Raw genomic sequence first — 16,112 nt, 5'->3', positions numbered from 1 at the left:
CAATCGTGCGAGTGATGTTCCACGCACCACACATTGAATGATAATGTTGTTAAACAATAACAAAGACGCTAATTGGTTGAGAACAATCATACAAGTGATGTTCCGTGCGCCACGCATCTGAAAATTTCCACCCATGTATCGTTCCAACTATATTGGAGAGCCATTAGTATCTACAAATATCATCGGTCCTTAAAATAAAAGATTGTATGGTGGTATATCGGTTCCTGAGAATATCGGATGTCGATTTCATCGTAAGTCGAGGCCCTACTGTATTGCATATTTATTTAACGTATATGCTATTACCCATACTGTGGTTTCAGCCACTTTTGGGGTCTCATTAGTGGCTGGCTAAGTAGGCTCTGAAGACCTGAACAACCCAGTGATGAAAAACACCAATGAGCCAAAACATTGACCACCTACCTAATATGATGTTGGCCTCCACATGCAGCAAAACAGCTCGTACCTGGTGAGGCATGGATGCTACAAGATTTCTAAATGTGTCTTGTGGTATCTGGTACCAACACGTAAGCAGATCCTTTAACTCCTGTAAGGTCCGTGATGATGCTGCAGATCGGAGTTGTTCCAACACAAACCACAGATGCTTGATGGGATTGATGTCTGGGGAAGCACGTGAGGAAGACCTGGAAGTCTTCCTCACGTGCTGTGAACCAGTCTTGCAGGATAATGTGGCATGGCACATTATCCTTCTGAAAGACGGCACCCCCAGAGGGGAAGACCACTGCCATGAAAGGGTGTACCTGGTCAGCAATGATGTTTAGGTAGGTGGTAGTAGACATCAGAGTGCCCAGCACATGGATGACTGGACCCAGAGTATCCCAGCAGAACATCGCCCAAAGCATGACACTGCTGCCACTGGCTTGTTTTTGTCCCACGGTGCATCCAGGCGTCATCTCTCCCGGGTAAACGATGCACACGTTCCTGGCCGTCCACATGGTGCAACAGGAACCATGATTCATCGGACTGGACAACCTTCTTCCAATCACTCAAGGTTCAGTTTCGATGCTTGTGTGCCCATTGTAGGCACTATCGCCGTGAACCGTGGTTAGCATGGATGCTCAGAGCAGCCTGTGGCTATGCAGCCCCATTTTCATCAGGGTTCGATGTACTGTGTGTTGTGACACATTACTCCCATCACCAGCATTCCAATTACCGGCGAGTTGCGCCACAGTTGCCATGTACCATGCGGGAGAGCCTTCGCTCACCTCGAGCATCAATGGGCCATGGCCGTCCAAGGCTTTGCCGGCGGTTCGTGGGTTTACCCTCCTCCTCGGACCGTTTTCGGTAGCTACTAACCATGTCTGACCGTGAGCACCCCACCAGCTGTGCCATTTTGGATATACTCTGACCCAGTCATCTGGCCATTACAATTTGGCATTTGTCAAACTCGCTTAAGTCTGCTGCCTTTCCCATCTGAAGAACAAGAGTAACACTGATTAACGGAGCTCAGTATCAGGTGTTTTTTATAACATGTCCAGACCTGCACATGCACCAAGGTGCCTCCGTAGCCAGGTGGGAAGGAGCAGCAGTGCATAGCAGACGCTTCTTGATTAGACCAGGGTTCGAGCCCGTCACCACCAAATACGGAGAATGCGGAAAGGTCAAGGGAATGACCACCGCATATTCCCGGAGCAATATGGCCTTAGTTGCTAATGCTCCTAAAAACCAAAACAACAACAGCACATGCACTATAGTTCACCTGCAATTACTTCGATTTGCATAACGACTTGCTGGTCATAATTTTTTGGCTCATTGGTACGTATTGACAGTATGTAAGATGCAGGATGATATGGTAAATAAAGAACTGGGAAAAATTTTGGAAGAAAGCCTCCTTTTGAATGTAGCAATGAGTAAACTTGATTTACTACTAAATGTATCAGGATTTATGCATTTAGGAACAAACCCCAATTTGCTTATTGCTGCATGCAAAATGAAAATTCATTAAATGTTGAGTGCAATAGAATAATTTTAGTAGGAAATATGAATTACAGATCATTAATTTACTAAGATTTAATTCAGTACTGCATTAATCTTAGATTAATTGAGCACTGTGTTATTCTTTGAGCAGTGGTTACTGTAGTTGTACTGTAATTAATTCTACGTTATCAGTACTTTACTAATTCTGTTGATTCACAAATTGAGTTCAGTACAAAATTACATACAGTAGATAGAGTAATTGCACACGCACAGTCCTGTTCAGGGTTACTCTTTAGGGTGGTAAATTCTTCAGCTATGTTTGTTGGGAAAAATCTGTAAAACATATCCAACATGTTTCAGTGAGGCAGGGACTTCTCACTAGGAACTTCCTGGCGAGAAGGCACATCTAATTTCCTGGTGAAAAGCTAGTCAAATGGAGCAGCTTCCTTGATTGTTCACATGGAGTTGATATTGTGCTTCAATTATAGCATCACTCTTAAGATGGTGAAAGATTCCCAGCCACCCTATTCAAATCCATCTCAGGAGCCAAAATTCAAGCCCTAAGAAAACAGCTTGCAAGTAACAATTAGGCATTAGGGACCAAACCAGCAAAGCATATAATGGTATTGGCAGCACACATTTTGTGATATATTAAGTTGCTAGTTTTGGACTTCTAGCCTTTGTAAAAATAGAAAAGAAGAAGTAATCTTAGCCAGAACTCATATAGGTCACACTCACCTCACACATCTCTATCTGCTTACAGGAAACGATCCTCCGTAATGTGTGCACTGCTCGCAACCACTTTTAGCAATGCCCGACGAATGTCTTTTAGTTTCATTTCAGATCTATAGCAATCTCTCTCTCTCTGAATAGCATAATAGGTAAAAAAAGCAAATCTCTCTGATTTCTTTTTCTATTTAAAACAAATAAAAATGTATGACTGTTTCTAACTGCTCACCATGCAGTTATCATAAGTGACACAATTAATTTGGGAGGCGCAATATGGCCTAAGTAGCCCTTGCACCAGAAAAAACCACAACAATCACCGTCATGACTAAGCTAAATAGGAAGGAACAAAAAGTCATCTTTTATTGGATCCCTGGTCATGTGGGAATTTCTGGAAATGAACGCGCTGATCTAGCTGTGAAAACTGCTACAGATCCTATAGATGAACCGTTTAGTATATCAATCACAGACTACAAGGCAATTATAAAGAAGCGGTGTCTTGAAAAATGGCAACACGTCTGGCAAAATCAAGTTGGGAACAAACTACTCCGTATAAAGAAACATCTCCAACCTTGGAAATCCAGTATACGTGAAAACAGGCATGAAGAAGTCATATTAGTCCGACTACGAATAGGCCATACACATCTGACACATTTTTATCTTATTGCAGATACTGATTCACCACTGTGCACAAATTGCAACACTCAGCTCACTGTTCAACATGTACTCATTGATTGCCCCAAATACAATAGTGATCGACAAGCTTTGTTTACTTCTTTTTCCAGGATGAACACCTCTTTCTGTATTGCTGACCTCCTGGCAGGGACCCCACACGTGATCAAAATTTTTTCATTTCTTAAACAGATGCAACTGTACAATGCAGTGTGAACTTCAACATTTATATACATAAACTGTGTATTTAAGATCACCATAGGCACATTATGGCTTTGCTGCCCTTGTGCCGTAAAGCTCATAAACAAACAAACAAGTTGCTAGTGAGTGCTGAATTCCCACTAACTTCTGGCTGGTGGCCTTTATAGTAAAGTATGTTTTAACCTTGATGTGGGGGAGGAGCATTACAAAAGTGAGACCATCCCACAGCCTGAAATCCAGATGAGGGTGGTTACTCTTGTAGTTTAAGCACCCCTTCCCCCTCACATTCTGTAGTGACAGATATTATTCTTAATTTTCTAATTGGAGATATAGTGCAGATTTGCTTAGGTTCAGTATAGCTCAGTGCAACCTAAATCTCTCTTTTTGGCAGCATATCTTGCTGTTAGCGTGCAGAGATACTTCTGCTAGAAGTGATAAAAAAGAAAGCAGTCAGTATATGCAACAAAATTGTGTTATATTTTTATCACATTCATAAAAAATCAAAATTACAAGAAGTTGTCTCAAAAGCAATATCATGTATATCTTTTATGGATTTTCAAGAAATAATTTACAATAACCATTTTAGTCAATTAATTATTGGACTTCATTCGTACCAGTATTCTAATTACAGTAGAATCCAGATTATCCGAGAAAAAATAAAACGAAAGGACTTTGAAAAAATCTTTTGTATAATGGAATTGTACTGTGTGCGCACATGCATATATACATACGAGGACGGTTCAAAAAAAAGATTTATATTCACCTAGAAGTAATTGTGATAGAAGGCTGAAACAAACACCATGTATTTGATTGAGGTTTTTAAGGCTCTGAGAGGCATCAGTAAAATGAATGAGGACGAAATTTTCAAGATTATAAATGATACTAGAATTAGGGGACATAAATTCAAGTTACGGGGGGGGGGGGGTGTTTAGATTGGACTGCAGGAAGTTTTATTTTAGCCAGCGAGTTATAAATTACTGGAATAAGTTTCCTACATGGGTGGTAGAGGTTGACAGTTTGGGGAAATTCAAAGGTCATCTGGATAGTACCTTCGGGTCAGGGAAGCACATAACAAAATGACACATTTCTACCACCTCTCAATACATGCTGACAAGCCAATTTTGTAGAAACTCTCACTGTTCAGACCATGACTTGGCAATAGAAATCACATCAGCAGGAAAGGGGGAGAAATGTCAGGGTGCAAGGTCAGGGGAATAAGCAGGATGTGCCAATATTTCAAACTTGCATTCGTGGGTACACCTCACTGCACATGCAAGGAATGCACAGGGGCATTGTTATGGAGCAGGTGCACGCCTTTTGAAAGTTTTGCCCACCTTTTTTCTTTTATAGTGGCATGTAGCTTTATGAAGAGGTTGGAATAATACTTCACTTTACAGTACAGCCCTTTTGGAGGTAATCTATTAGTATTACACCGTGCTGATCCCAAAAAGCTGACAGCATCGCCTTGATAGCACTAGGTTGCACCTTTCCTTTTTTTGTGGGGATGGTGATTATGCATGCTTCCATTGTTTTGGCATTTGTTTAGTTTCAGGATCATAGCGATGGATCCAAGTTTCATCCATGGTGACTAGCCATGAAAAAAACCTCTGCTTCTCTGCTGTACATTAACAACATTTCGTGTGCACATCATGCCCTTCCTTCTTCTGGTAAGGGGTCAGAAGTCTGAGAACCCATCTAGAGACACTTTGCTCATATGCAACTGTTACTGGACGATGTTCTCCATTGAACCTACACTAATTTGGAGCTCTGTAGCTAGTCTTTTGATGCTAATATGGTGATCTTCCACGATTAATGCCTCAATTTTTACAACACTTCTGTTACAGCAGTTGATGGGCATCCTGGGATTTCTTCATCATCTGCCGAGGTTCTTCCACATTTGAATTGTTTATACCAATATGTAACAACGACACTAACCTGGGCAGTCTTCTGCATAAACAGCAATCATTTCTTTATGGATTGTTCTGAGTGTATTCCACTCTATCCATTGTGACACTTCACTTCATTCAGTGCTGCAAAGAAAAAATATTTGGCAGATCAAAACCAACATTTCGAGAGATTTCAAGGTATCAAAAAAAAAAAACATCTTTTTAACACAACCCCACTTCTGGGTGAATCTTTATGAATCCCCCCCCCCTCCCACTCGACCTGTATATGTATGTGCACACATATATTATGGAACCTAAAGTATTTGGACATAAGAAGGTAGTTGCAAAAAGTGTTTTTAATTCAAAACCATAATACGTAGTTAGGGCCATCTTTGGCCTGCATGACAGCCTCCATTTCTCTTACAAAGCAGCGCCACAGACAGTATGAGAGAATCCTGTTTAGGCCACAGCTAATCAATGTTCTACTTCTAAGCTATACCCTGACCAGCCCAACTATTTAATGTCATTGTCCACAAACCAGTCATGTATAACATTTCTGTATGAAATGGAGCATTGTCATTCTGATACTGAAGAGATAGTTTTCATAGTACTACCATGGACAGTTGTTTGGGTAGCACTTAATTGTCCAGAAAGTACAAGTAGGTCGTAGACTGGTTTCAGGAACTACCATTTGTGGACTACATCCAAACAGCATGCCATTAGAGAACCTTTGCCAAACTTCATGGTTGAGATGATAAATTCCAACAGAATGTATTGGCAACCTCTGCCTTGAAATGATGCCATCAGAACCAAACATCGTGTTGCATGCTTTGTCACTATGTAGAATCTTCTGCTACTGTTCTAGAGTCCATGAACATCAGGAATGACACTTTTAGTTCAACTTTGTTATTCAGCGATTGAACACGTGTGGTGTTCCATCTTTAAATAACATCCTATACATTGTGGTGGTTCACGGAAGCCACAGTTGCACACACAGAAAGATGTAGCATCTAAACATTCCATGTTAAAAGTCTTAAGTCTAACGTACTGCTGCCGAACAGGTAGACCCACAAAATTTATATTGGTATATCAGGGCTTGAACATATATATTCCTGGTGGGTGACTTCGTGCATGGTACACAATGTTTGTGGAGGTGTGTCCAAATGCTTTTGGTCATATAGAATATTTGAATTTACCATATTATATACAAAATAAAGTAATCCTCTCTATCCTTTACTTAATTTCAGGTCACGTAGTCGTTCAGCATCACCGAAACGTCTCAAGTTAAGTTCACGCTTGGCTTTTCCACATAAAACAAAACGAAGAAAATAAATTTTTGTAAAACTATGTTGATGTATATGTGTGGTTAGAAATCTGTCTGAAAATGTAATATTAAATTATAGTATTTTTTCCTCATGCAAATTCCTTGTAAATAAACATTTTGCATATTCGTATTTGTAGTTGTTTTAAATTTGTGGTTGAGATTATTATTGCTAATTTCAGCTTCTAGATTGATATTTGTAATTATAATGTGCAAGTCATCCTATGAATGTATAATTCTCAAAAATTTGACACTTTTTGAAAATTTTACTGAAAAAAATTTAAAAATTACTCGAAGTTCAATCTTCATCAGGTGTTTATTAGTATTAGCTGTATGATGCAAGAGAGCCCTGAGCTGTTGTTGTGCCAACCAAAAAAAAATTATATAAAATACAGGGTGTTTCAAAAATGATGGTCAATAATTTAAAGGTGAACTGTACAAGACAAATTGGACAATATGCAAAAAAAAAGCCTAGTAAATATGGGTCATTAAGTGACTCATTTTCGCGATGTTGCACATTTCTAGTTGAAATCCACCACTGACTTGTTTGCATAGGTTAGGTTATGCTCATTCTCTCCCTTTCCCCCCTCTCTCAATGCTCTGAGATGTAGCAGGCATACTAGTACTTGTCAAAGAATAGTCAACATGGAAAGAGGTTACAGCAACGAAGAGTATGCGGACATGCACTGCATGTATGGTAAAGCCAACGGCAGTGCACTCGAGGCTACACATTTGTACCAAGAAGCATTTCTCCACTGAAAGCAGCCCAACAGGCACACATTCATCAGGGTACATCAGTGCCTTAGAAAACATGAGCGCTTCACACGTGGAGTACAAGCAGGTAGGCCCAGAAGCATTACACCTGATGTTGAGGAAAGGGTGTTAGAAAGAATAGAACAAAATCCAGGAATTTTGACAAGGAGGGTTGCTGTACTGAGCAAATTTTACATCGCCAATTACTGTACCCCTACCATATCCAGTGTGTACAAGATCTCAGCAATACAGACTGCCCTCCCAGAGTGCTCCCATAGTCAGTGGCGGATCTTAACAGAAATGTGCATTATCTCAAAAACAGTTCATTTGCGGCCCTATGTTCACTGGGACTTTTTTGCTTATTTTAGTTTGTACTTTTCACCTTTAAATTATTGACCATTTTTGAAACACCCTGTATATGTATATACACAGTGGATTCCAGTTAAGTGGCTGCCCCAATTATGTGAAGTTTCATGTAAATAGTTAAAAAATACAGTGGACTCCTGCTTTACGATTGGTTCACTGTATGATCAGAAATACATTATGATGGATTCTCCATAATAAAATACCATTCACTACAATATGTAGATAGCACTGGTCATTGTGATCACGTTTTCAAATTGGATTTTACTGTATTTCTTCAATTCCAAGACACCATCGATTGTAAGACGCATCTTAATTTCAGTACCACCAACAGAAAAAAGCTTTGATTCTAAGAAAAAATAAATAAAATAAAACGCTAAAATATATCTAACAAATATTTGTATTATAATATAATTCAATTTACTAACAACAATAATATTTATCAGTAGTTATGTTATTCATCACTTCTTTCTGAATCTTCTGAGCAGTTGATATCTGCATCTGAATCAATATCAGAATACTTCACATTCAGAGTCTGATTCTTCTGAGTCGTCGTTATCTTCATTATCCCATAATATATTGTCTTCTGAGCCATCGAGAGCATTGGTGATGCAACATTTTTTAAATGAATGCTGCACTATTCTTTCTAGGATTAGCTTCCAAGCTGTTGATACCCATTCTGCCAATTTTGATGCCGGTGCTTTCTTATTTTTTCTGGAAGGTTGTCAGTCAACAGCCAGGATTCATATTCCTTTCTCAAGTAATCCTTAAATGGTTTGTTGACTGAAACGTTGGGTGGCTGCAGTTGGCTAGTCATGCTACTAGGAATCACAACCAAGTCACCACGCTTTTGCACGATTTTATTTTTGACTAGTTCGGAAAAATGTCCACAAAATTCATCAAGTACTAGCATGCTAAGTGGGTTATGAAGACTTCCAGGATGTCTATTCCACACAACATTTAGCCAGTCTTCTGTAAGCCCTGCCCGACTTCCATCCATTTTTTGTGCACACAATAACATCTTTGGGGAAAATTTCATTCTTCGGTGTGGTTTTTTGATTTAAATTAAATATGGTGGCAACTTTCGACCTTCAGCAGTGATGCATAGCATCACAGTCATACGCTGCTTTTCGTAGCCCGTGCTTATAATCTTGATTTATTTAGCACCTTTAGAGTTGACAGTGTAATTTCAAGGCATATCAAAGAAGACTGGTTTCATCAGCATTCCAATTTGACTAAATTCAGTTTCTTTTTTTTCTTAATTTCATCACCTGTCGCTGAAAGTTAAATCAGCTTCTGTTGAAAGCCTTCAGGAATTTTTTGACAAATAGATGTTCAGCACCTTAATGATAATCCGCTACGATGCACGAGTCTGTTGCACCAGCCGTAACTGCCTTTAAAAATTATTTTCTCTATTCTGAGGAACTTGGCAATTTCTCCAGCTTTGAATTGCATGGCTTGTCGGGTGAAGGGTAATCCTTTTATGCGTGTCTTCATTACAGAACGTATCACAGCTTCATCAGCTTGTGGAAATCTTCCTTTCTTAGGCCCCGTAAAGCACTTGGTTGTTGCTTTTCACAAAAATATGGAATTGTGATCACTTCTCCAACAATGAACATTTACTTCACTAATGTCAAAATGTCAACCCGCAGCTTTATTTCCATGTTCTTTTGCATACACAACTTTTCATTTCAATGTGGCTTTCCATGTAAAAACAAAACATGCCATGTGCAAAGCACGGGAAAATTCGAAAAAAAACTGATTGTAAGATGAATCCTGTTTTTAGAGACGTTTATGGGGAAAAAAGTGCTGCTCAGAATCGAAGAAATATGGTAATTCTATTAAACGGCGATTCTAATAAGCAAAAATAGGAATATTATCCACAAGCAATAAAAGTAAAGAAATATTAAGCACAAATTTACACTTTTTTACCTTACCAATTAACAAAATTAAATGTGAAAATCAGAATATTTTCCACGGGTAACCAAAATAAAAATAAATTTATGCTTATATACATAGCTTAATTAATACTGTGATGTACATACTAACTAATTGATATTTCTGTTCACTGACATTTTTTTGGGTTGTAAAATTTAAAACAAAAAAGATATGCAATCAGTAATAAAGAACACAGCACGCACAAATTGCAACATGATACATGCAAGTGAGATATGGAGTAACAAGTTTACGAAGCTTAAAAAATAGGAATGAAGAGAGATTCTGAAAATTTGTTTTTTATGATTGGAGATTTCAGTGAAGGGGAAACACATTTCACCATAACGTAAAATCCCTTGGAATTCCAGCTATCAGTATTATCACAAGTGCAATAAGATTGAGTTTACAACCCGTTTATAATCGATTGCACTAACAGAAAAGCCCAATAAACTGGAAACTGCAAATTGTTTTTGTTTTATGGTTGTGACCTCCAGAAATATGCTTTAGAAAAAATAACACAAAGGTTGAACAAAATTGATTCTTAAACCAAACATGATGAAAATAGTACATTTTAATGATTTTAATTGGTTTTTTTGAAATTTGATTTTATAAAGCTCCTGATTCTACTAACCAGTGGTCATGTTAACCAGTACCTACTTATTTCACTTTACAATGGGCTTACAATTGTCTGATTAGAGCACAGACAATTGGGTGGTAGTCTCGAGTGCTGCAATCTCCTGCCTCGATTAAATGGCACTCACTTGCTTTCATAAATTGATGACCAAATTCCTATTTGTCAACCTAATCTCATGTCGGCAGGGTAGAACAATAAAATAAATTTATTTATGCTCTGGGACAACTGCATAAAATCAGAGTTCATAAGATAGAAAACAAAAACATTACCATAGTAATCACATGAGCTTGAACCATGTTCAAAGTGCATGTACTTCTGTGTCATCGTGCTTGACCATTCTAAGCAGGTGAACAGTTGCATGGCCTGTGGGAGATGAATAAATTATAAAAGTTCATCCCAATCCAGGCAGGATATTTATAATTGCTCGAATATAAATTCTCTGTGAAATATAAAAATTTAGCTTTTGTTAACTAGAATTTCAGAAATTTAACATTCAATTTTCCCATTTATCTTCAACAGACATAACTTACAAAACATGGATAAATAAAATAATAGTGACACCCTTACACCGTGGCATATGTATCAAATGACGGGATCCATTTAAAAAATAATGTGCAGAGAAATACATGCCACGGTTATTTCATACTTGTATGCTTGCAGAATGGTTATGTGATTGCTTTAAAGTATCCAAAAGTTATAAATTATGCATACAGTTAATATTTATCATAAAAGGAAAAATACATCCAGCCTTTAATCTCACTTTACCTATGATACACAAGACTACAGACTGCCATAAGATAAAATGCTGTGTGATGATCTGGTGCAAAGAGAAAAAAGTACTACTGAAAAGTTACTTGATATAAAAAATTGCACATAACATTCCTAATGGGGACTTTTTACTGTTACGGGGCAATTATAAGCTCAATTTCATGGAGCACTACTTTAGCCTCACTTAGAAAATCCTAAGAATGGTGATATACTATTACAAAATACATTGAGTTACCAAGTGAAAGCCCTCGTGGGTAGCACAGTTGGTAATATCACCGTCCTCCCTACACTGGTTGGAAAAGACGTGAGTTCCAATCTCATTGATGATGGAAAGAATTTTTATGGGTCTTTTTCACATGGCTGACTTAGTCGGTCTCAAGCGAGGGTAGCATGGTTTTTTCCTTCCGAAATCTAGTTTTTCGTTCAGCAAAACAAAATCGATCTTAGAACACTGAATTCACAGATAATATACATAAAGCAACATGGCCTAAGTAGCTGATGCTCCTAAAATCAAATAACCAGGTGAGATTCATGTATGACTGAAATGTGCAATTTTTTATATCAGTGGTGTTTAAATTTTCCCCTTCCATTTTGGGAGTAAAATTCCATAGCAGACTAAACCTTAAGAATGATTCATACATACAGTTCTACTTCCAAGGTATACAAGAATTACAGTATAAAACAAGAGAAGACTTCTTTCAGTAAAGGAATTATTTTATTCTTGCATGTGACTACACTGTTCTCATTGAAAACTAATGTTCTTGTGAATGCTGAGATAGTACAAATTCCATCGATTGGCAGTGCATCATTTTCAAATTTGAAAATGTGACAAGTTCACGCTACTTTTTGGTATTATCAAAAAATAAATAAATGCAAAAGATTTTTTTCAATATCACTGTTGCAAATTGTCATTTTAATGTGAAAACTTACCAGAAGCTCTCATGGAAAGCTCTTATGTTATTGTTATTATTTGGTTTTTAGGAGCATTAGCAACTAAGGCCATATTGCTCCGGGGATATGCGGTGGTCATTCCCTGACCTTTCTGTATCCTCCGTATTTGGTGGGCAAAGGTTCGAACCCCGATCTAATCAAGAAGCGTGTGCTTCGTGCTGCTGATCCTGGCTATGGAGGTGCCAAAGAATTATGTACTGTGGTCATTGGTTGAAGTGGAGATGATTACAAGGCAGCCTAAAATATAACTTGTCCCAAGGTGATGCTTGTCATTTTAACAATACTGAGTATAAGAGAATATTCAGCTAACTGAAAAGAAAAAAAGTTCAGATCATCACTGTACTGAATGTTTGGAAATGTTCTCGAAAGCTAAATCTAAACAAGCTCCATTATTATAAACAAAGCTTCGACTCAACATTATTGAAGAGTGCCAAGGCTGCTATAGTATCTTTCTTGAAGCAATTGTAATCAGTTTGTATCTAACAGACAACTCAAACAAAAACCTACAGACCAAAAAATCTTATGTAAGCCAATATTTGAAAGCAGACCATACTGGAAGAACAAATGTCTGCCTTTTAATATAAAATGAACATGTCAATGAAATTTAATTTCATGTTCAATGTCTGGACTTCAAAGTTCTGCAGATTTTTCTGAAAAATCTACTTTCCTCGTGTTTCAGGCCCAAAAATCTACTTTCCTACTTAGAGTTACCCAATCCCCAGGTTTTTGGAAGTCAAAAAGCTGGTAATGAATGTCCTACCAAAAGTCAATAAATACTGGTGGTTTGACAATAGTGAAATTATAAATATCCAATACAGCAACTGACTTTCAAATTATAAATATCCAATATAGCAACATATGTTCCAAAAGTTCCAGGACTTGTTTTTTTTTTTTTAATTGTTAGCTATTTGTGTGATTTCCTTTATGTATATGTAAAACAGACTTGGTTCCCTATTTGCATGCAAATTCTTGCACATTGTGTCCAAAAATTGCACATGTTCAGTAGTTGCTTTATATGCTTTGCTAGGCATCTCCGTAGCCAGGTGGGCAGGAGCGGCAGTGCGTAGCACACGGGTCTTGATTAGACCGGGGTTCGAGCCCGTGACTACCAAATACGAAGGATGCGGAAAGGTCAGGGAATGACCACCGCATATCCCCGGAGCAATATGGCCTTAGTTGCTAATGCTCCTAAAAACCAAATAACAAACAAACAAACATGGCTTGCCAGGTATATAGGTACACTGCACACACACGTAGACGGTAATTCGATGTCAGTATGGATAAACGTGAGAACTGACTTTGAAAGAGGGATGATGGTAGTGGGTGCCCAATGCATGGATCACTATCGTGGAGGTGGTAGAGAAATTGCATTATCCCTGTTCAACAGTATCAAAAGTGTATCGTGAATTCGCCATTTCCAGAATAACATCTCATTGTAGACAGCACTATGGGCAGTATCTCTGCCCACAGCAATAGGTGGTGGATGAACATAGCCATCAACATCTGTCTTGCATTGCTTCAGCCAACCAGAGAGTGACAGTGGTACAAATCACTGCCGACTTCAACGAGGTAGGTCATCAGGTGTTCATTAACTGCAATAGGTTATGGGAGACTCCTGCCACCAGAAGCCCATTGCTAACACCACGACACAGGACTCTGTGCCTCATCTGGACAAAAGAACATTGGCACTGGACCTTGGATGATTGGAGATATCTCCTGGTCTGATGAGTCAAGTTTCCAATTATTTCAAGTGGACGGGAGGGTGCGTATCTGGTGGAAACCGCATGAAGCTACGCACCCGTCATGTATACAAGGAACTGTTCAGGCAGGTGAACAGTCGGTATCGGTCTTGGGAGATGTTCAACTGGAACACATTGGGACCTCTGGTATGTCTAGACGCATGAAATTTTCTGAGCGTTGTAAACACATTGCAAGAAAGGCCCATGGTGTCCTATCGATGATCTACCGAACTTTTGCAAGTAGAGATAGGGATGTCATAATCCCATTATATAAGGCTTTTGTTAGGCCACACTTGGAATACTGTGTCAAAGTATGGAGACAACACCTAAAGAAAGACATCGAGCTTCTTGAAAGGGTGCAAAGATGGGTAACTTGCCTGGTGAGATTGACAAAAGGGCATCCTTATGAAGAAAGACTTTGAATATGTGGGTTGCAGAGTTTGCAAACTAGACACCTTAGAGATTTGATTGAGGTGTTTAAGGCTCTGAGAGGCATCAGTAAAATGAATGAGGACGAAATTTTCAAGATTATAAATGATGCTAGAACTAGGGGACATAAATTCAAGTTACAGGGGGGGGGAAATGTTTAGATTGGACTGCGGGAAGTTTTATTTTAGCCAGCGAGTTATAAATTACTGGAATAAGTTGCCTACATGGGTGGTAGAGACTGACAGTTTGGGGAAATTCAAAGGTCATCTGGATAATACCTTCGGGTCAGGGAAGCGCATAGGATGACAGTTTAATTTCCTTTTCTTTTATTATTATTATTATTTTTTATCACTGTTTTATTCAGTTTTTTTTTTTTTTTTTTTTTTTGGCTGGTGCAGCATAAGCCATTGGCTTTCTTCCACCATGCAGCCATTACTAATACTAATACTAATCTTTGAATGGTCCAGGTTATGTGTCCATCCTTGCAGATGACCCTCTGCATCCATTCATAGTCATCATGCACCCACAGGACAATGCGCCTCCCCACAGAGCTGTGGTGACTAAAACAGTTTGAAGAGAATTCCGCAGATTTTACCACCATGGAATGGCCACCCTGAGCTTTGGATCCTCCACCCAGGAATGCAACAGAATTATGGATAGTGGTGCAGAAAGCATGGATGGAAATACCTGCAGAACCCTTTCTTGAACTAGTGGACTCAATGTGTTGCCATGTGATTACCCTTATCTGAGCGAAAGATGGGCCTAACAGTTAGATAGGTATTCCATGATTTCTGTCCACTAAGTGAGGTAATAAAGTTCCTGAACTGGTGCTGTTGCCTTTATTTCGATGAGTTTGCAAATAAGCGGAAATAGTATGTTGTAGTTCAACTTTCCTCCAACAGGTGGTGGTACAGAGATTATCCAGTAGGCTGACAGGCTGCAAGTAACAACTATTTTTGTTAGCTGCATTAACGTTCTGTGTTACGATTAAAAACTCTTGCTTTAAATTGGGAAAAGCTGCAATAGAAGCGTATGAAATGTTAAAAGCTGTTTATGGTGATGAAACGTTAAGTCATACTAGTGTTTTTGAATGGTATAAGCGGTTTAAAAACGTACATTCTTATACAGTAGACTAAAAATCCATCCATTTACCTCACCAAATGAATACATATTTGCAAACGTTTGGGAAATTGTGGCAAGAGATCATCGTTTGAGCTTCAGAATGATGGCTGATGAATTCATTATAAATGAGACAATTCATCAAATCTGCAAGAAGATTTAGGGAAAAGGAAGGTCTGTGCAAAATTTGTGCTATGCAACCTCATGGATGGGCAAAAGAAATGAAGAGTGCCAATGCAAATGCTTCATCCAGACTTGTCAATCCTAATTTATTTTACTGTATTGTCACTAGAGGTGAGTTTACGTGTTTCAGTATGACCCAGAAACGAAGCGTCAGAGCATGCAGTAGACTTAAAATTATCATGAAGGCCCAAAAAGTTTCGTTTACAGAAGTCTTGGATAAAGACGATGCTGAGCTTGTTTTTTGACATATGGTGTGATTCACAAATAAGTTGTACAGGAAGGGAAGAATCAATGCTGCTTTCTATGTAAAAGGTGCTTCAAAGACTATTGTGAACCCATTTCCCAAGTGCAGTTCCAGTTGTAGTTTTGAAGGAAACGCAGGCGATTCTTGGTGCACGACAATGCCCGCCCATTTTGCACTTATTGCGAAGACAATTCTGGCGAAAAATGGCATTGTACAGATCAACTATCCACCCAATCTCGATTTAGCACCAGCG

The 16,112-nt window shown here is 38.6% G+C and overlaps 1 protein-coding gene across 4 annotated transcripts in view; it reads left to right on the top strand.

The window, feature by feature from the left end:
* The window catches only part of su(w[a]) (suppressor of white-apricot), a 158,599-nt gene extending 151,833 nt beyond the window's left edge, over positions 1-6,766 (top strand). For all 4 annotated transcript variants that reach the window (XM_090369770.1, XM_090369768.1, XM_090369771.1 and 1 more), the window contains one exon: positions 6,668-6,766. In XM_090369770.1, coding sequence (XP_090225896.1) covers positions 6,668-6,752 — 85 coding nt within the window. In that variant the 3' untranslated portion in view covers positions 6,753-6,766. The remainder of the gene's footprint in view (positions 1-6,667) is intronic.
* The last annotated feature ends 9,346 nt before the right edge of the window (positions 6,767-16,112 follow it).

Source organism: Mastigoproctus giganteus, chromosome 3 (assembly GCF_048544385.1).
Source record: "Mastigoproctus giganteus isolate SK-2022 chromosome 3, ASM4854438v1, whole genome shotgun sequence".
NCBI classification, from domain to species: domain Eukaryota; kingdom Metazoa; phylum Arthropoda; class Arachnida; order Uropygi; family Thelyphonidae; genus Mastigoproctus; species Mastigoproctus giganteus.
Note: the sequence above shows the minus strand (reverse complement) of the source record. Positions and strands in the feature narration are given on the sequence as shown.